The sequence below is a fragment of the Boleophthalmus pectinirostris genome, unplaced genomic scaffold (assembly GCF_026225935.1).
Source record: "Boleophthalmus pectinirostris isolate CB_2022bp ecotype Guang Dong unplaced genomic scaffold, ASM2622593v1 HiC_scaffold_6, whole genome shotgun sequence".
Lineage (NCBI taxonomy): Eukaryota > Metazoa > Chordata > Actinopteri > Gobiiformes > Gobiidae > Boleophthalmus > Boleophthalmus pectinirostris.
Genome location: NW_026571447.1, coordinates 10,523,131 through 10,545,225, shown reverse-complemented (window position 1 = coordinate 10,545,225; position 22,095 = coordinate 10,523,131). Strand labels below are relative to the sequence as shown.

General features: G+C 39.2%; 1 protein-coding gene across 4 annotated transcripts in view; it reads right to left on the bottom strand.

Annotated features, from left to right (window-relative positions):
- LOC110175080 (B-cell receptor CD22-like) overlaps positions 1–22,016 on the bottom strand; it is a 39,313-nt gene extending 17,297 nt beyond the window's left edge. The window contains exons 1-15 of one of the 4 annotated variants that reach the window (XM_055163541.1): positions 20,316–20,662; positions 19,823–20,236; positions 19,440–19,709; positions 19,080–19,340; positions 18,755–19,012; positions 18,198–18,464; positions 17,142–17,411; positions 16,644–16,913; positions 16,294–16,557; positions 14,263–14,335; positions 14,099–14,113; positions 13,963–14,023; positions 12,941–13,014; positions 12,815–12,875; positions 11,248–12,068 (exon numbers count right to left, since the gene is read on the bottom strand). In XM_055163541.1, coding sequence (XP_055019516.1) covers positions 11,898–12,068; positions 12,815–12,875; positions 12,941–13,014; positions 13,963–14,023; positions 14,099–14,113; positions 14,263–14,335; positions 16,294–16,557; positions 16,644–16,913; positions 17,142–17,411; positions 18,198–18,464; positions 18,755–19,012; positions 19,080–19,340; positions 19,440–19,709; positions 19,823–20,236; positions 20,316–20,364 — 2,778 coding nt within the window. In that variant the 5' untranslated portion in view covers positions 20,365–20,662 and the 3' untranslated portion in view covers positions 11,248–11,897. Of the gene's footprint in view, positions 1–2,300; positions 3,455–3,542; positions 3,604–3,678; positions 3,752–4,264; positions 4,529–4,614; positions 4,885–5,098; positions 5,369–11,247; positions 12,069–12,814; positions 12,876–12,940; positions 13,015–13,962; positions 14,024–14,098; positions 14,114–14,262; positions 14,336–16,293; positions 16,558–16,643; positions 16,914–17,141; positions 17,412–18,197; positions 18,465–18,754; positions 19,013–19,079; positions 19,341–19,439; positions 19,710–19,822; positions 20,237–20,315; positions 20,690–21,205 lie in introns of those variants that run through there. The other 3 variants (XM_055163543.1, XM_055163540.1, XM_055163544.1) reach the window with 3 other exon arrangements.
- Positions 22,017–22,095: the final 79 nt, after the last annotated feature.

Here is a 22,095-nt window from a genome sequence, read left to right as displayed (position 1 = left end):
AACTCTTTGCCGTCGTCCTTCCATGAGGCTCTGTAGGATGCAGTAGCAGAATAACTGAAGCTAGACTGAAATGTTTCCAAACCAGAAGGAGGAACAGTTTCAATTTCCAAGTATTTAGAACATGATCTCGGAGTAGAACATGTGAGAGTGATGCTTTGATTCTCTTGTACAGGTGCTGGTTTGTTGAATGTGATTGCACAATGGTTTTCTGAGAAGAGAAAGAAGTTCTGATAAGATAAGAATAAAATTTGCTTCAACTGATAATTTGACTGAGAAAAAAAACACACACACACACACACACACACACACACACACACACACACACACAAATTAAAACTCTCTAAGCTCTACAAATACAATCATCAGATATGATTCTAAATGAAAGAGTGACAGTAGATGTACTTGCCTGTGACTGAAATGACAGCATTATTTGTACTCCATTTAAAGTCCCGCTCCTTAGAGATATATCTGAAAAAATACTTTCCACTGTCCTGTTCTGTCAGATCACAGATTCTAACACTGCATGATGGATTATTGGAGGATGAGGCTGTATTCTCTAATTGTGTAGATCCAGTGTAAGTGACTCGATGTCTAAACTGTGGACTGATGTGTTGTTCTGTGGGCTTGTTACTGTAAACAATGGTGCCACTGAGTTTGCCTTCATCCCATTTTCCATCCTTCATCCAGAACCACAGAGCATCTTCATCAGGTAAAACTCCAGTGACTTTACATCTGATCTCCACACATGTCCCCACAAAGACATTCAGGGAGGTTCTTTCTATTTCTGCAAAACTGACTGAGTAACAGGGAACAGCTGAAGGAAAAAAAAATAAAAAATTACTTTCACTCACTGACAACCACACAGACTATCATCATTGTGTTATACCTGTCACAAGAAGAATGAGACAGCTGATTGGAAGGATCATCATCGTCCAGCCTCCCTCCTATTAACACTGGAAATACAACACATGTTCTTGTGAAGCTCATGTAAAATATTCACATTTAGCAACACACTTTATTGTCACACTTTTATCTTGATGTACTAATGCTAACGATGCACACACATACAGCTCCAGACTCCATACACGCTTACACCAGAAACAAACATCCTGACACTAATAAATAAAATCAATCCCTTTGTGAAAACACTGGTTGTTTGGATGTACTTTCACATTTGCATCATGTCTGGTAGGGCCAGTTGTTTTTGCCTCAAATAAGAAATTCCTAAGATTAAATGTGGTTTATCAGAACAATATTCTTTGCATGTCCCACAGTAGTTGATTGAGAGAAGTTATCTGGGTCAAGTAGTTGTATGTTGAACATTATACATACAGTATATATATATGTCATATAGTGGTTTTGAACATTGAGCAGTAAATGCACCAAACTGTCTTTATATACTGCAGGATGGTAAGAAAGTAAAACAAACTCACATTGACAATTAAGATCATTGCCAAAAAGGTTACAAGAGTTTTTTGCAAAATACGTAATACATTTAACTACGGATAAGTTAAGAGTTGATGAAGATCTGAGCTGAGCTATTTTAAGAAAAGTGTTTATTTAGTATCAGCAAAGTACCGGTGTTTAATATATGGACTCAAAATAGTATGCAAACTTTGTGTTACTCTAATCAATAAACAATGACTTACCCTTGAAGCCAGAGTGGAAAGTTAACAAGAAATAAACCAACAGCACATTAATGTAGTCCTCCACTCAGACAGACTTCCTCTTTCAATGTGACATGAAGTTGCAGAAAAATGTGCTAAATTGTACAAGGGTGTTGTTTACAGAGCCAGACATATCAACATGTACAAGCAATAGTGACACAAATAACTATATATAACTATGTGTTTGTTTAATACAGATTGTGTGATAAAGTGTATTACTATATACAAAAGTTGTTGTTAAACTAAAGATCGCCATAACATTACAAACCACTTTAATGAAAATATCTTTAGTTCATCTGCATACAATAAGAACAAATCCCCCAAAATAAAACAAAACACAATTTAAAAGCTGTGTGAAAGGCAGAGCTAATACAAAATGACCACACAGTAACACAATGATTCAAGGGACCCCAGAGATTCAACCAGGAGAGACTTCAACAGACTTAGACAGATGAGTGAGGAGAAGGAGAGACTGAGGAGGCTGATGGTCTGGTGGAGTCATCTGCTTGTCTCCATGAACATAGATGGTTAAATGCCTTACTGTGGAACATTCCAGGACAAGCAATAACATAATATTGTAGCAGTTTGGACAAAAAAAAAACTTACCACTCACCTGTCTTATCTTGTCTGGACAAATGAGGAAATTCAAGCATGAAACATTTAAAAATAGCATCACAGTTCCTCTTTAAAGCACAAGTGAAAAAAGGGTCTTTACTGGTGCACTTCTGTGAAAGTATCAGTCCAGCTTTGGTTATTGATCGAAAAACATGTAGAGTTTTTGTTTTGCTTTTCCTTTCAGTCACATGAGGCAGCACCATATTTACATTTGCTGTGGTGACCGACTATAGACAAAGAAGTGAAATTTCTCCTCCAAAAAACTACTGACAAATGTTCAGTTCTTAAGTTTATGTCAGGTTCAAATCAATTGTTGGTCCTGTTGGCTCTGCTGGTGTCCAGTGATTTACAAGAAATATTGTCAATGTCTTTACAAGTCAGTTTAATGTACAGTAATTGAAAAAACACAAAATAAACAGGTGTCACATCTGCCATCTACTGGTATAAAAAAATAAAAAATAAACAGCTTTAAAGCACAATTCTTAAAGTGGAACTAAACACTAAATCAACTTTTGCAACTAAACTGTATGCATGTTGTTTTAAAATCATTATCCACTGTTCCTAGACATTTTCTGACTATTTTAATTACATATTTTTACAGCTTTGTGTTCAAAAATGTGTGTATGCTCCCTTCAGTGCACACTACAAATGTAAGTACTTGGTGACATCACACAGGATGTCTTCATTAAAGTGAGGGGTTTCTGATGATAAAAACCTGGCTGCAGGGGCGGAGTGTGAAGTGTTGTGGATCCTGTTAGACCAATCACACTGCTCCTTATACCTCCAGGCCCCGCCCCTCCTCCCGCCTCACTCTTTTCTTTAGTTCTCCAGGTACTGCCCAGTTCAGCAGCTCTGGTTCAAATGTGGTTGTTTATGGAGATGAGGTGTTTAGTCTCACTTTAAGATAACAAGAAAGCTAAAAGTAACAAAAATGCAAGTCCAACATTTGTCCAGTCATATTCAACAGGTTTTGATTGTATTTACTTTTCCACAGTGCTTGTATTATTTGTCTACAGATCCTCCTCTTCCTCTGACAGTCTGAGTTCTGTGGTCCTGAACTTCACCTGGGACCTGCAAACATCTATTTCCACCTCTGACTCACTTCTGTCCGAGCGCTGAGGACTTGTCTCCATTTGTCCCAGGCTGATGTTCTCATACGAGTCTGAAGTTTCCTAAGATACAGGAAAACAGTTTACAGTTGGTATTGGATGTAACAGAAAGGTACAGTTTAGGATGGATCTAATGAATGCAACAACTTACCTGACACTGGTTTGAAGTAGCATCTTGAGTCCTGGACTTTGTTTTTAAGTCTCTCACCAGTCTGAAAGATGAACATGAAATCATGTTACAGAGGATGAAGATATTTCTTTTTTTATGTTCTTTAATGGCAACATACCTGTAAATAAAAACAGGAACCAACACTATAACTGCTAGTTTAAAAGCAGGGTAGATAAACTTCAAGTAGCTTTCTGTCGGACAAATAAATGTTAGATTATTAACACACTGAAACAGACAGGAGCTTCATCGACCTGAAGATGATTCAGGCTGGAATTGTTAGGGCTAAGCGAACAAGCCAAGCAACTTCAGAGGGAGCAGACATTTGGAAAAAAACTCCAGAACAGGACTAAACCAGAAACAAACTAAGTCTACATCAGGAATAAACTGGGCTATTTTCTCTTTTAGGTTTATTAATGGTTCACTAAAAAGGTTGTACATGCTCTTGCCTGTGCTTTTATGGTGAAATTTATTTTAAAATTATAATATTAACGAGAGCAAAAATACAAATGAGAAGGAAATAAATACATTTTCTTTTGAAGAATTAAAGGGCTCTTTACACTCATTTTTGAATCTCTGGAACAATATGTAAATAAATATCTGATCATTTTTTTATATTTGGATTTCAATTACAGACAAAGTTCTCAGATTGTTATTGACCTTATTCTCTACTTGAATGTGGTGAAGGTGTTATAGTGTCTCCTTACCCTGTAGAAAGAGGCTGACTGGCTCAGACGTGCTCTCACTGATCTGGTTCTTGGCAGTGCAGTAGTAGACTCCGGGCTGTGTGGACAGCACAGTGTAGTTGATGTTCTCAGACACTTTGAGCTCTCCGTCCTCCGTCCTCCTGTACCAGGTGTAGAGGTTGACCGGGGGGAAGCTGTGGCTGCTGCAGCTCAGAGTCACTGAGCTGCTCCCATCAGGGTCCTGCTCCTCCTCTGCTCTCAGCACCACAGCCTGCTTTGGACCAACTCAACATGCACAAGGAGCTCTTACTAAGTGTGGAATTCACACACACATTAGTGCCAGACTAAGTTTTCTGTTTAAGCATACTCACACATGACTTGAACTTCAGCTGGTGGAGACGTTCCTTGTCCGACCTGGTTGTGGGCGGTGCAGCTGTAGAGGCCACTGTCGTTCACACTGACTGAGCTCACACTGAAGGTGGGCCCCGTGTGCACAAGGGACTCCTGCCCCATGGGGCCCCTGCTCCAGGTCACTGAGCTCACAGGAGGATGGCTCAGAGCGCTGCAGTGTAACGTCAGTGTTGTGTTCTCTTTGACCATCAGACCTGGATCAGCCTGGACTCTCACCTTCTGAGGAGCATCTGCAGACACACAATCCTGTACTTATGGAAAAGTAGAGAAACTATAGAAGACTCCTCCATAAGATCATCATTAAGATAACAAAGGTTCTGTCTCTTTCCATTTAGGAATCTTTTAGAGCATGTAAATGTTTGCAAATGTCATTCTCAGTTGTAGTTGTTAAAGGAAATACAGACTGGCCTAATTGTGAAACATGTAAAACCCAACTTGACCCACATTTGACGGTGAGTGACCTCTTGGTGCTGTCTGAGCCCACACTGTTGTGGGAGGAGCAGGTGTATTCTCCTGAATGGGCAGAGGTCACAGTGACAGAGTAGATCAGAGAGTTGTGCTCAGTGTCTCTGAGCAGCTCCACTGGAGAACCCTGTGAGGTCCTGCTGAGGGTCAGGGTGGACACTGGAGAACTGTCCACACGACATGTGATGGAGACATTCTGTCCCTCTGTCACCTCTGAGTCCATGGACAGAGTCAGACTGGTGGGAGGATCTGTGGAGGGGAAGTAAGTTTTTTATTTATATGCAGTTCTCAAAGACATATGTCACAAAGACACTTTACACAGCATTATTCATTTACTCCATACCTGGTGGTGGTAAGATATAGTGTAGCCACAGCTGCGCTGGGGCAGACTGACAGAAACAAGGCTGTCAATCTGCTCCATCAGCCCCTCCGACCACCACCACACTCACACACCCACCACTTTCATTCTAGGCAATGTGGGTGAAGTGTCTTGCCTAAGGACACAACAACAGTTTTTGCGATTGGCGCCCCACTGTGACATCAGATTTTCCCATTGGTCTCCCATCCAAGTACTAACCAGGCCCAGCCCTGCTTGGATTCTGAGATCTGACAGGATCAGACTTTGAAAGGCCACAGGGAACACCACAGTCACACACTAACACAGAATTAATGTTTTCAAATGATACTGACAGAATATTTTGTGCTCATTAACAGACATCATTTAGGATCAGGGGTGGAAGTACTCGATTTTATTACTGACTAAATTAATTTTGAACATTCTGATCTGAACAAATTAGTCTGGTGCTTGTAGTTTGAACTGATTTTAATGGTTGGAAGAGCGGCCTACTGGCATTTGAAACCAGTTAATAACAAATTATTGTGAATAGAGTCAAACATAAACAAGTCTAATTGTACATAGAATGGACATTTACACAAACCCATTACAAAACAGCTCATAAAGTTATGAGCTATTCAGATATACACCACACATGAGTATAGTACAGTCAGAGAGAGTGAGGACCCAGAGTGACTTGCAGAGCACCTGTATCCACAGAGTTGTGCTATAGCCATGTCTGTGTTTGTTGGCAGCTCTGCAGCTCCAGTCTGTTTTCAGTTGTTCTCTGAAGATTTTGACTGCCTTTAAACCAATCGTATGTGTGAGGAGGAGGGTTGGCATCACTGTTACATTTGAGAGTCACAGAGTGACCCACTGCTACTTCTCTGCTCTGACCAACAATTTCAATGTTGGTGTTCTTTGGTTTGTCTGCAACAGATACAGTTTCCTCATTACTTTTTCATGAACATAAAATCAACTGCCATTTTGTCAATCAAATCTACGAACAACAATCCAGATAAATACATTCAACAGACCAACATCGGCCCAGGGTTTGGTTGTGTGGCAGCATCTGCAGGCGCTGCCACTGATTTCTTTTTCTTTCACTTTGCCACAGTTTTGCACATTAACATTTACATTTGTTTTCAATTCATAGGGGAAACAGTTCTGAAACTCACAGTCAAAATCTGCAGAGGTCCTGACTTCACAGAGACTTTGCGACTAGAACCTGTCTTCATGTGGTGTTTGATTGTATTGAAGATGTGCAGAGTTAGTGGTGACGGCGGCCCCATGCAGGATGCCCCGTTTAGAATCTCAGAAAATGCTTTTTTTCTTGTAGCTGGTTTGGTGGGGGTAAACAGCACTGTGGGACTGACTCCTGTGTTTTGTGTCACAGATTGCCTGGCTCTTAATATTCACGCTCAGTCTCTTTTTAAAATGTATTTACTGTCTTCGTCCTATATTTGGCCAGACGTGTCTGTGTTTTAGTTAAATATGTCTTAGTGGGACCCTGTAAGCCTACCCTCTCTGTTACACAAATATATAATGACTTTGTTGTGAAGTCTGCTTGATTTTGAGCAGTACAAACATACTCTCCACTGTGTTCAATCTGAGCTGAGTCAATTTTCCAAATGGCTCCACTGTGAGAGGAGGACCTCCTCTGGTTGTTCTTGTACCAGATAAGGACTGGGGCCACTTTCCTCTGGCCGAACAAGTCAAAGTTACAAAATGACCCTCTTTAACAGTAGTGGAGCTCATTATTGCCTGTGTATAATATCGTGATATATCTACATAAATGTAGATATATCACAAGTCCTAAATTTCATATGTCTTTGGAAGAGTCCAAGTCTAATCTTACACTCCACTGAAATCGTGATCTTCTTCATCAGCTGTGGGTTCTTGTTTCCTCGTGTTTGACAGGTGAACTCTTTGCTGTCGTCCGTCCATGAGGCTCTGTAGGATGCAGTAGCAGGATAACTATAACCATACTGAGATATTCTTAAACGAGACGGAGGAACAATTTGAATTTCCAAGTTTTCAGAACATGAACTCGGAGTAGAACATGTGAGAGTGATGGTTTGAGACTCTTGTACAGGCGCTGGTTTGTTGAATGTGATTGGACATGGGTCTGAGAAGAGAAAGAAGTTCTTATTAGTGATTATAATTTGCTTCAACTCATAGTTTATTTTCTTTAAGACATTAACTGAAAATAAAACAAACAGACAAACAAACAAAAACATACATAAAACTAAGCTCTACAAATACAATCATCAGCCATGATTCTAAATGAAAGAGTGACAGTAGATGTACTTGCCTGTGACTGTAATGACAGCATTATTTGTACTCCATTTAAAGTCCCACTTCTTAGAGATATATCTGAAAAAATACTCTCCACTGTCCTGTTCTGTCAGATCACAGATTCTAACACTGCATGATGGATTATTGGAGAATGAGGCTCTATTTGCTAATTGTGCAGATCCAGTGTAATTGACTCGATCTCTAAACTGTGGACTGATGTGTTGTTCTGTGGGCTTGTTACTGTAAACAATGGTGCCACTGAGTTTGCCTTCATTCCATTTTCCATCCTTCATCCAGAACCACAGAGCATCTTCATCAGGTAAAACTCCAGTGACTTTACATCTGATCTCCACACATGTCCCCTGAACAGCAGTCAGTGGGGTTGTCTCTACTTTTTATATAATTGACTGAAGGGATAAAACATGAAAAGATAAAAACAATAAACATTAGAAAGATCTCCACACATGTCCCACAAAGACATTCAGGGAAGTTGTTTCTATTTTTCTATAACTGACTGAGTAACAGGGAACAGCTGATGGAAAAAAAAAAAAAAAAAAATAAATACTTTTACTCACTGACAACCACACAGACTATCATCATTGTGTTATACCTGTCACAAGAAGAATGAGACAGCTGATTGGAAGGATCATCATCGTCCAGCCTCCCTCCTATTAACACTGGAAATACAACACATGTTCTTGTGAAGCTCATGTAAAATATTCACATTTAGCAACACACTTTATTGTCACACTTTATCTTGATGTACTAATGCTAACGATGCACACACATACAGCTCCAGACTCCATAACCCTTGTGACTTTACATTTCAGATTCATGGTCCTCTTTGACACTTACACCAGAAACAAACATCCTGACACTAATAAATAAAATCAATCCCTTTGTGAAAACACTGGTTGTTTGGATGTACTTTCACATTTGCATCATGTGTGGTAGGCCAGTTTTTTTGCCTCAAATAAGAAATTCCTAAGATTAAATGTGGTTTATCAGAACAATATTCTTTGCATGTCCCACAGTAGTTGATTGAGAGAAGTTATCTGGGTCAAGTAGTTGTATGTTGAACATTATACATACAGTATATATATGTCATATAGTGGTTTTGAACATTGAGCAGTAAATGCACCAAACTGTCTTATATACTGCAGATGGTAAGAAATTAAATTAAAACTCACATTGACAATTAAGATCAATTGCCAAAGAGGTTACAAGAGTTTTTTAACTTCTGCAAAATACATAATACATTTAACTATGGATAAGTTAAGGTCATATTAAAGAGTTGATGAGCTGATTTATTGTTTATTCATTTGACTGATGTATTTTTAATATAAGTGTTTATTTAGTATCAGCAAAGTACAAGTGTTGAATATATGGACTCAAAATAGTATGTACACTTTATGTTACTAAGCATCAATAAAAAAAGACTTACCCTTGAAGCCTTTGTTCAGAAAAGAAAGTTAAGAAGCAATACACCAACAGTACATTAATGTAGTCCTCTACTGTGACAGGAGACTTCCTCTTTAAATGTGATATGAAGTTACAGAAAAATGTACTAAATTGTACAAGGGCATTGTGTGTAAAGCCAGACACATCACATGTACAAGCAATAGTGACACAAATAACTATATATAACTATGTGTTTGTTTAACCCTTATATTGTGTTAGGGTCAAAACTGACCGTTTTCAGTTTAGGTATGTAAAAACTGCATTGCTTTTTGTACCGAATGGGCTTCATCTAATCCTCAGACAACATTTTAACGCAACAAAATCATTTTCACCATTTTAGTAAATTGTAAAGGTTGAAAAAAAAAAGTGACATCTGTGTGTTACGGGTCAAAAATGACCCGGCAGAGAATAGTGGCTGTTTTATGCATCACTTACAAGCTGTAGGCTGCTCTTGGATCATATGGCTCAGTGTGTCCCACAACACACACACACACACACACACACACAAAAAGGTCGTCTTCACCCACGTGACTCTTCTTTCTTGCAGCCATTGATACATTTTGAATCAACATAAACATTGTCATATATAAACAGGGTTTTATGAGATATTATCAGCTGTATTCTGTTGCAGCATCAAGTCAACATGAGCAGGTTCCTGTTTATGAGGCGCTGCGTCAATTTTTGGTCATGACAGTGATTCTGAAGACAGAGAGGAAAGTGAAGCTGAGGAAGAATGTATCTGGGATGAGGATGAGGGCACAGATGAAAAAGAAGTGGACTAAGTGAGTGGACGTCACCCACAGCGTGGCGCGCTCAAATGAAGCTCACGGTTACAGGAGCGAATCTAGACGGTTATATGTATGAATAGGATTTTTGGACGGACAAACAGCCAAAAAAAAAAAAAATCAGGACATGTGTCGCAGGTTAATACGTATATTTTAAGACCAAAATGACGAGGTTCACAGCAGCAGGTACAGAGAGAAGGACGACAAGATCCTACATAAGTCAATTGGAGCCAGAGTCAGAAGGACCGGAAGAGCCTCCTGGAGAACTTTCTATTTGGAACGNAAGCTCATGTAAAATATTCACATTTAGCAACACACTTTATTGTCACACTTTTATCTTGATGTACTAATGCTAACGATGCACACACATACAGCTCCAGACTCCATACACGCTTACACCAGAAACAAACATCCTGACACTAATAAATAAAATCAATCCCTTTGTGAAAACACTGGTTGTTTGGATGTACTTTCACATTTGCATCATGTGTGGTAGTGCCAGTTGTTTTTGCCTCAAATAAGAAATTCCTAAGATTAAATGTGGTTTATCAGAACAATATTCTTTGCATGTCCCACAGTAGTTGATTGAGAGAAGTTATCTGGGTCAAGTAGTTGTATGTTGAACATTATACATACAGTATATATATGTCATATAGTGGTTTTGAACATTGAGCAGTAAATGCCCAAACTGTCTTTATATACTGCAGATGGTAAGAAATTAAATTAAAACTCACATTGACAATTAAGATCATTGCCAAAGAGGTTACAAGAGTTTTTTAACTTCTGCAAAATACATAATACATTTAACTATGGATAAGTTAAGGTCATATTAAAGAGTTGATGAGCTGATTTATTGTTTATTCATTTGACTGATGTATTTTTAATATAAGTGTTTATTTAGTATCAGCAAAGTACAAGTGTTGAATATATGGACTCAAAATAGTATGTAAACTTTGTGTTACTCTAATCAATAAACAATGACTTACCCTTGAAGCCAGAGTGGAAAGTTAACAAGAAATAAACCAACAGCACATTAATGTAGTCCTCCACTCAGACAGACTTCCTCTTTCAATGTGACATGACGTTGCAGAAAAATGTGCTAAATTATACAAGAGTGTTGTGTGTAGAGCCAGACACACCACATGTACAAGCAATAGTGACACAAATAACTATATATAACTATGTGTTTGTTTAATACAGATTGTGTGATAAAGTGTATTACTATATACAAAAGTTATTGTTAAACCAAATATTGCGATAACATTACAAACCACTTTATTGAAAATATCTTTAGTTCATCTGTGTACAATAAAAACAAATCCCCCCAAAATAAAACAAAACACAATTTAAAAGCTGTGTGAAAGGCAGAGCTAATACAAAATGACCACACAGTAACACAATGATTCAACCAGGAGAGACTTCAACAGACTTAGACAGATGAGTGAGGAGAAGGAGAGGACTGAGGAGGCTGATGGTTCTGCTGCTGTGGTGAAGATGGGTTGAGATGTGGCGTCTGTAGGCAGTGTAAGGGTGAGGTGTTCCTGGTTTCATTTACAGTATTTCATGAGTTTCTTGTAATATTCTCTGTGCACAACAGGCCCGGCAAACACACTGTTAGACTCATTACTTCCTGTGCAATTGTGTGTTTTTTTTTGCTGACAATATGTAAAAAAACAAAACACTCATATCAAATATATACTTCACTGGCAGAAACTTCTATTTTAAGAACGTTAGGGCTTTGTGTCTCAATGCTAAATCTAATACTAATTTTGAGTCATAATAAATACCACAAACTAAAGTATTCTACACATAAAAAGAATTGGGTAGTCTTGACTTGCTTCTTCAGTGACCTGGCCCCACATTAAGTAGTGAAAATGGAGCCAGTAGATCCTAAGAGTATTTAGAAGTTGAGCTCTGAGTACTCCTCCTCCTCCTCTGCCGTCACTTGGCTCCGCACTTTGCTCCTGAAGTTCACCTCGGAGTAACTCACATCCACCTCATCCTCACTGCTGTCTGCGGCAGGTGAACCATCTGCATTTTTCGTAACATTCTCATAGACATCTTCTGCTTCCTGTAACACAAAATAATACACAGGTTTCTGAGACCGTCTTTAAAGCTGCACTATGTAACTTTTTAACTTGTTTTTATGAAAGTGTAATTGTTTTATTATTAATATTCCACAGTATTACATACAATGGTACATTTAACATCTGTCTGCCATCAATTGTACTCAAGTAAGAGTTACTCAAATCGAAGTACAAAGTAATGGTCCAAGAAGTGATTTAAATAAGAGCACCCTAAAGAGTTGTGGACATATTATCTGATTTATAAACTGAAGTTAATATACTTGGAAGGAAACATTAAATAATGCACAAAATCAGGTATTTTCACATGATAGACACACAAATTTGAAATACAACATAATATCTGAAGGAGCGGTACAAGAAACTCTAATAATTTAAAATTGTCAACATAAAGTTTTTGTCACTTGTAGACTAATTCCCAGTGGAAAAAGCAACGAAGACTTTTACTCAAGTACTGCTGTTACTTCAATCAATAATATTATAGGAGTAAAAGTATGCCGCTGGAAAAATACTCGGAAGTACAATCTCTTTAAATGATTATTAAGTAAATGTAACTGAGTACTACCACCTCAGACGATACTTTTAATACATTGATCATACTGTGGAAAATTTCAGGTAAAACCATAACCTCTCCATGGAAACAAGCAAATGGCAGACAGTCCACCAGAAAAGTTACATAGTGCAGCTTTAATGAAAATGTGTGTAAAAAGTGCATTGGTGAGATTTGGTCTACCTCGTCATGCGTTTTTACAGTGGAGTAGATGACATCCTCTCTTTTTTTGTGGATCAGAGTCCTACAGACAGATTGTAATGTGACAGTTTGAATGGACTTTTACTCATGTTACTGTGTGGAACTTACGATGGGTTCTCGTCAAAGTGCAAAGAGACATAGTAGAGTGAGTCTGTGTTTTCATCACTGATGCCAGGTCGGTCCTGTGAAGTGAAATAGTGGAAAAGTTAATTCATGAATTGAACTGTGCTGTAAGTAAATAGCAAGGTAGTCATGGGGTCAAATAATGAAAAAAAAAAACAAAAAAAACACACACACTGAAGCTATCGGCTCATTGAAAACAATGAAAATCAATGAAAGCTAACCATTTATCTCTAACTTACGACATACTGAACACACACTAAACTTGTGATATGGCGTTATTAATAATTGGAGTTGACTAATGAAATAATCATAATTCATAATTGTTAACTGGACTTAGACAGACTCAAAAACACCAAACACTTTATAACAAATACGGCTGAAGTTTTAATCAAAAGGTAAAACAAACAATAGTACACAGAACCTGTTCACCCAAACAGTGTGTTCATGTACGTGGTCGGAGAACACACTGAAACACACTGACACACTGTATTTGTATGTGAGTGTTTTGAGCAGAAACTATTCCCTACTGGAGTTATCCTAAACTTAATGTTCACTTGGTGCAAAACATGCCATCTACCTAACACTTCTTTTGATTTCCACCAATCAACACCCCTGAGGTAACAACTTCTTCCAAAATTCCTATTTTTCCAACTTGATCAAACTCATAGACACTTCACCTACTTGGTCAGGCTGTGACGAGACAGGTAAGATTTTATTTATATTGCTACATTTATTTCACCATTTTAGGCTCACAATTTCTGATTTGTTTTTATTTAAATGTTGTCATTGTAGCATTGCTTTTGGAACTACAGCAGTCTGAAGAGTTGCAACTCATCAGCATTTAACTCTTTTTTAATCCAAATGTCATGGAAAACAAATCTCACAAGATCAGTTTCCTCAAGAGTGCACAATCTTGTGATAATTTTATCCCATAATCATCATTTTGTCCCATCCCTACTACTACCTACTACTACCTTCTCATTACTGCTCTGTTGTTAAATACGTACCCGTTTATCTTCGGGAGGGGTCACAGTGGAGTAAAGAGCATTGGCACTGGATGTATCATTCCTGTCAACAGATAAAGACAAGTTAACGGTATTTACTGCAATGGACAGAAAGTTTGTTCTTTCCTGTTAAACTGACCTCTTCATTTTGAATCTGAAAAACAAAACAAAAATAGAGACACTTGATTATAGAATCTGATATTAGAGAAGATCACTTTGATTTTGTTTTGTAATTTTACTTTATGTTCTACTGCCTTTATTTTAAAAAATGCAATTCTGTAACATTATTCAATGTTCTGGTACCTGTAAACAATGAAAGCACAAACGATGATCAGCAGGGGCACCAGAGCCAGGCCAATGTACTTGACAAAGTTTTCTGCACACAAGAAACACCATCAACTCTTCAGCCTCAGGTACAAATTTTATCATGAAACATGAAATGATCTTAATCTTAATAATCTTAAGCCTTTTTGATGAGCAAAAGACCAAGGCCAGTACATAGACTGTATATATAACTGGACGTAGCTAATGTGCTAGCCGAAGCATTCCAACTAGGAAGTTTGTGCTAGACACTTCTGGCTCCTACTGACCCTGGCTCCCACTGAATTACATTGGAATATTGTGAGTCCTCTCTCTGTAACCTCAGCAATGACTCCTGTCATTTTGGTCTTAAAATGCCTGTATTCAAGATCTTGATGTTTTTATTCTGCTATTTGTTGTTCAAAAAAAAACTACTCCTAGTAAGGGGCTTGGCTCCAAATTCTCCTCTTAAACCATTAGCATCGCAAGCTTCATCTGACAGGAGCTGAACACTATGGGTGATATCACACTCACAGTCTATAGGCCAGTTACACTGCCTAGACTAGCTTCCCCACGGGCTCGCCTTGGAGCTAGATCTGGGGTGGGTACTCAGAGGCAAATGTCTGGGGTCCACGGGGCTCGGGCAGGCACAGCCTGAAGGAGCTGCTGGAGTTCACCTCGGGGACAGGTTTTTCACCTGTAGCAATGCAGAGTACCCGACCTTCCTGGAGTCTGCGGGAGGGGTACTAGACAGTGTACCGACCGGTTGTTCTACTTGGGGATGTCAACAGCCATGTGGGCAACCACAGTACCCACTGTCACAGGAGAGGGAGGAAGGGAGAGACAGGGAACCCTAGCAGTGTCTTGTTATTGGATGTCTGTGCTAGTTGCAATTTGTCCATAACAGAGGGTGTCCATCAGTGAATGTGGCACCAGGACACACAGGCCGATGTGCTGATCAGACTTTGTTGTCTGGAAAGACCTAGCAGAGCCAAGTGTATCATGAGGGCCTGATGGGAACACCTGATGGAGCCCTCTGTCATGGAGACCTGTGAGGAGCTCTGTGCTTCACCAACCCTGTTCACAGTGGGAATGGAGATCTGCTGACCTCACCTGGGGAAGTTATTAACCTGTAGAAGGAATAATTTGAGGATCTCTAGATAGTATGCTCTAACTACAGGAGAATCACACTCCTCAGCCTCAGCTGACCTGGTGAGGTCTATTCCAGGGACTGGAGAGGAGAGTCCGACCCTGGTTTGCAGCTGGGATGAAAATCTGTTCCTCCAAAGCTAAGGCTATGATTCTTGACTGGAAAAAGGTAGCACCCTCTCCAGGTGGTGGAGAATCCCTGCCTCAAGAGGAGGAGTTCAAGTATCTTGGGGTTTTGTTCACGAGTGAGGGGAGGATGGAGCGTGATATTGAGAGGCAGATTGGAGCAGTATCTGCAGTGATGTGGTCACTGTATCAGACCTTTGTGGTGAAGAAGGAGCTGAATCAAAATGCAACGCAATTTACCGGTCAAAATATGTTCCTACCCTCACCTATGGTCATGAGTTTTGAGTAATGTCCAAAAGAACAAGATCTCAAATGCAAGTGGCCGAAATGAGTTTCATCTACAGGGTGGCTGGGCAATCCTGTAGAGATGCCCCCGTGACCTGGCCAGCGATAAGCAGAAGAAGATGGATGGAATGGAATCAGAAAGGCTTGGCTATGTTTTTTGCTAATACCACTATTATTATATGTGGAGCAAAAATGGAAATGGGAAGGAAAACTTTACATTTAATTTAATTAATTTGATTTTAGGCAGAATTTATGGGAACCTCACACACAATTTAATAATAATAGTTTTAAAGCTGATTTATTTTAAAGTGTAATTAAAATATTAATGCTATTGGTAAACTGTGTCCACATTTAACAATGTAGATCTTTGAACCACTTGCATAAATAAATCATTTTGATACTTGAATTTCCCTGATCTTTAATTGTTTTGGAACACCTTGTCATTATGTTGAAGGTGTTATAGTGTCTCCTTACCCTGTAGAAAGAGGCTGACTGGCTCAGACGTGCTCTCACTGATCTGGTTCTTGGCAGTGCAGTAGTAGACTCCGGGCTGTGTGGACAGCACAGTGTAGTTGATGTTCTCAGACACTTTGAGCTCTCCGTCCTCCGTCCTCCTGTACCAGGTGTAGAGGTTGACCGGGGGGAAGCTGTGGCTGTTGCAGCTCAGAGTCACTGAGCTGCTCCCATCAGGGCCCTGCTCCTCCTCTGCTCTCAGCACCACAGCCTGCTTTGGACCAACTCAACATGCACAAGGCGCTTTTACTAAGTGTGGAATTCACACACACATTAGTGCCAGACTAAGTTTTCTGTTTAAGCATACTCACACATGACTTGAACTTCAGCTGGTGGAGACGTTCCTTGTCCGACCTGGTTGTGGGCGGTGCAGCTGTAGAGGCCACTGTCGTTCACACTGACTGAGCTCACACTGAAGGTGGGCCCCGTGTGCACAAGGGGCTCCTGCCCCGTGGGGCCCCTGCTCCAGGTCACTGAGCTCACAGGAGGATGGCTCAGAGCGCTGCAGTGTAACGTCAGTGTTGTGTTCTCTTTGACCATCAGACCTGGATCAGCCTGGACTCTCACCTTCTGAGGAGCATCTGCAGACACACAATACTGTACTTATGGAAATGTAGAGTGACTATAGAAGACAGACTCTTTTCCTGAACACCTCCATAAGATCATCATTAAGATAACAAATGTTCTGTTTCATTCCATTTTGGAATCGTTCAGAGCATGTAAATGTATGCAAATGTCAATCTTAATTGTCATGTAAGTAAATACAGACTGGCCTAATTGTGAAACATGTAAAACCCAACTTGACCCACATTTGACGGTGAGTGACCTCTTGGTGCTGTCTGAGCCCACACTGTTGTGGGCGGAGCAGGTGTATTCTCCTGAATGGGCAGAGGTCACAGTGACAGAGTAGATCAGAGAGTTGTGCTCAGTGTCTCTGAGCAGCTCCACTGGAGAACCCTGTGAGGTCCTGCTGAGGGTCAGGGTGGACACTGGAGAACTGTCCACACGACATGTGATGGAGACATTCTGTCCCTCTGTCACCTCTGAGTCCATGGACAGAGTCAGACTGGTGGGAGAATCTGTGGAGGAAACACCATAGTCACACACTAACACAGAATTGATGTTATCTTACATGTTTTCAAATGATACTGGCAGAATACTTTGTGCTCATGACATCATTTAGGATCAGGGGTGAAAGTACTTGATTTTGTTTCTTAAGTAAAAGTACAGATACTGGAGCAAATAAACACTCAAGTAAAATTATCACATGAAAAATATACTGAAGTAAAAGTATTAAAGTATCCATTTAAAAATATACTTAAAGAGTACAACGTAGAAGTATTTCACACAGATTTTGAGGTCTAGTGAAGCTTCAAATGTAGTGATTTTGATAAAGATTTGCTGAATTTTGTTCAACGAAAAAAAAAGTTTTTTTTCTCGCAGCTTTTATTTGTATATTCCTCCACATACAGAAACCTGTTCTCAAATGTACTGAAGTAAAAGTAAAAAGTATCCACTTTAAAATGTACTCAAGTATAGCATTTTACTACTTTTACTTTGTTACGTTCCACCACTGTTTAGGATTACTGACTAAATTCATTTGAACATTCTATTCTGAACAATTTAGTCTGGTGCCTGTAGTTTGAACTGAATATTATGTTTGAAAAAGCAGCCTACTGACATTTGAAATCAGTTAATAACAAATAATTGTGAATTATGTCAAACATAAGCAAGTCTAATTGTACATAAAATGGACATTTACACAAACCCATTATAAAACAGCTCATAAAGTTATGAGCTATTCAGATATACACCACAGATAAGTATAGTACAGTCAGAGAGAGTGAGGACCCAGAGTGACTTACAGAGCACCTGTATACACAGGTCTGTGCTGTAGCCTGATCCGTGTTTGTTGGCAGCTTTGCAGATGTAGCAGCCCTCGTCTGCTCTCTGCACTTTCTTCAGCTCCAGTCTGTTTTCAGTTGTTCTCTGAAGATATTGACTGCCTTTATACCAGTAGTATGTGTGAGGAGGAGGGTTGGCATCACTGTTACATTTGAGAGTCACAGAGTGACCCACTGCTACTTCTCTGCTCTGACCAACTATTTCAATGTTGATGTTCTTTGGTTTGTCTGCAACAAATAGAGTTTTTTCATTACTTTTTCATGAACATAAAATCAACTGCCATTTTGTCAGTCACATCTACAAAACCAGATAAATACATTAAACAGATGAACATTGGCCTAGGGTTTGTTTGTGTGGCAGCATCTGCAGGCGCTGCAACTCTTTTCTTTTAGATAATTTGGGTAAAACATTAAATTTATGTAGAAGCACCCCTCTCTCTTGTCACAGCTGTGTAACATTAACATCTTGTTTACATATGTCTTGACTAATGCATAGGGGAGACAGTTCTGAAACTCACACTCAACATCTATCTGCAGTGGTCCTGACTTTGCAGAGGACACAGTGTTTTCAGCGGAGCATGTGTAAGAGCCACTGTCTTCAGGCTGCAGAGTCTTAACATACGTCTGTCCCCAGGACACTCTCTGATCATTTTTATACCAGTTATATCTATGAGGATGGGGGTTGCTCCGGATCACAGTACAGCTGAGTGTAAGTGTCTGGTCTTGTTTATATGGAGGTTGAGGTGAAGACACTCTCACCTCTACAACAGGTGCATCTGAAACAAAAGGGAAGTGTATGAGCCAATTCAAGTGTATAATGACTTTGTTATAAAAGTGTCTTACACTGAACATCTATGTGGACAGAGTTGGATCTTTCTGTCCCATGTTTGTTTTGAGCAGTACAAACATACTCTCCACTGTGTTCAGTCTGAGCTGAGTCAATTTTCCAAATGGCTCCACTGTGAGAGGAGGACCTCCTCTGGTTGTTCTTGTACCAGGTAAAGACTGGGGCCGGATTTCCTTTGGCCGAACAAGTCAAAGTTACAGAATGACCCTCTTTAACACTAGTGGAGCTCATTACTGCCTGTGTTCCATGAGGAGAATCTACATAAATGTAGATATATCACAATTATATAGTGTCTTTAATTCATATGTCTTTAGTCACCTGCACATGTTAAAGAAACAGTCCAAGTCTAAACTTACACTCCACTGAGATTGAGATCTTCTTCATCAGCTGTGGGTTCTTGTTTCCTCGTGTTTGACAGGTGAACTCTTTGCCGTCGTCCGTCCATGAGGCTCTGTAGGATGCAGTAGCAGAATAACTGTAACCATACTGAGATGTTCTTAAACCAGACGGAGGAACAGTTTGAATTTCCAAGTTTTCAGAACATGAACTCGGAGTAGAACATGTGAGAGTGATGGTTTGAGACTCTTGTACAGGTTCTGGTTTGTTGAACGTGATTGGACATGGGTCTGAGAAGAGAAAAAAAGTGCTAATTTACTTTAACTCAGGATTTATTTTGTGAAGACATTCTTATTTTAAATTAAAACTCAAACCTTTACAGACACAACACAGATGTACTTGCCTGTGACTGAAATGACAGCATTATTTGTAGTCCATTTAAAGTTGCGCTTTTTAAGGCTATATCTGAAAAAATACACTCCTCTGTCCTGTTCTGTCAGATCACAGATTCTAACACTGCATGATGGATTATTGGAGGATGAGGCTGTATTCTGTAATCGTGTAGATCCAGTGTAAGTGACTCGGCCTCTAAACTGTGGACTGATGGGGAGTTCTCTGGGCTTGTTACTGTAAACAATAGTGCCAGTGTAACCAATTTTACTTCCATTCCGTTTTCCATCCTTCATCCAGAACCACAGAGCATCTTCATCAGGTAAAACTCCAGTGACTTTACATCTGATCTCCACACATGTCCCCACAAGGGCATTCAGGGAGGTTGTTTCTATTTCTGCATAACTGACTGAGTAACAGGTAACAGCTGATGGAAATGAGTTTTTAGAGTTAGTTTTTAAGTCACAGTTTATCATGTATAGATAAAATGTTACTTTCTTACTTACCTTTAACCATCATCAGAAGAACAAGGCAACTGATTTGTTGGGGCATCATTTTCCACCAAGTCTTTTAATTTATCTGTGGAGATACATTATGATACATTCTGAGCTTTTGACCAATTTGACCATTAATTTGAAACAGTGCTTGCATTAGATTTGTGATTTATAAACTTAAAACTCAGGTATAGTATGTGTAGCCTGCACTCACACTGGAACTACAGTCACATCTGAACCTCGGTGCCAGAGCCTTAACCTGCAGACAGAGAGCAATATACAGTACTACTTAAGTACAACATTCAGAAACTCCCCTCTGGCATTTTTGGCAGTTAAGAAATTATAGTTAGATTCTATTATAAATATTTATTAAACTAAAAAAAAAAAAAAATCCTGTGTGATTATTTTTAAACCACTACATTAATTCTCCAGTAACTTCTGCTTTGTATTTTAGAAGTGGAGAAAAGCTTTACTGGACATAATTTTTAAAACTTGTTTTGTAAGAGCTAAGAATAGCCACACTTCTTCCATAACTGAGCATCATATAATATTATTTTTGTCCGTAATACAAGTTAAAACATAAGCTTTTTTGGTTGATTTTGTATTAAACTATACATGTTATGAATGTTCCACAGTACGGCATTACATACAGTATCTTGCATTTGGTGTTTTTATTGTTAAAAAAATAATAATAATAAAATAAATTAAAAAAACTACTACTGTACTGTAAACTGGCTGCGTCTCCACAGATCTGACCTAACTTTGTCTGGTGGTAGTCTCCGTGTATATATAATTAAATGCTTTACTATGGAACATTCCAGGGCAATCAAGAACATGGAGACAAGCAGATGGCTGACCCCCTATAATTTAGTGAATATATTTTTGTAATCTTCAAAACTTACCACTGTCCTCTCTTGTCTTGTCTTGATGAATGAGGAAATTCAAGCATCAAACATTTATATGGTCCCGAAAGAGTTCCTCTTCAAAGCGGAACTGACAAAAAAGGGGGCTTTACTGGTTAGGGATGCACCATAATATCGGTCACTAATCATTATTGGCCGATAATGTTAATCATGATGTTACACCGATACTTCTGATGATAAACATTTTCACTAATAATTAAAAGCCCAAAAAACCATGATTCAGACACTTTTTCCTCACCATGGTCTCTCTTTCAGAAATGATGCCATTTAAAAAAAATAAATAAATAAAAGTGTTAAGAGGGGTGAGAACTCCCACAAAGTAAAGTCCTGTTCTGGAGTGTTGTATGTCAGAGGGCCGGCATGAAAGACAAACCATCAAAGCATATAAGAGCTGTGTGAGTCCCCGTGAGGCACAGAAGTGTAGCCATGATGCACCCTGCTGGTGTGGGACATACACAATCTTAGTCCCACTGATGCCCAGTGCTAATGGAAAAAGCCCAGGAGTGTGTCACGCAATGTCATGTCAGTAGAACTTTTTCCTTCAAAGGTGCCCCAGGGCCAAGGTCAGTTTGAAAGAAAGTAAAGTGGCTGCTTCTGCTTCTGAGGTATAGCAACACGGTAAGGAAAGGTATTTTATGTTGATGTGATCTTGTGTATGTGAACACCATCTTTACTAAAATTCAGATCTACTAATAACTTATTGTTGTCTGTCATCCAGGTAAATCTGCATTGCCTTGGTTGGGGTAAAACTGAATATTTCCTGCATTAACAGGTGGTGCTGCTATAATTATGTGGGCAGAGAGTTCTCAAAGTACTAGTACTAGTAGTAGTAGTAGTAGTAGTAGTAGTAGTAGTCGATAATTGTTATT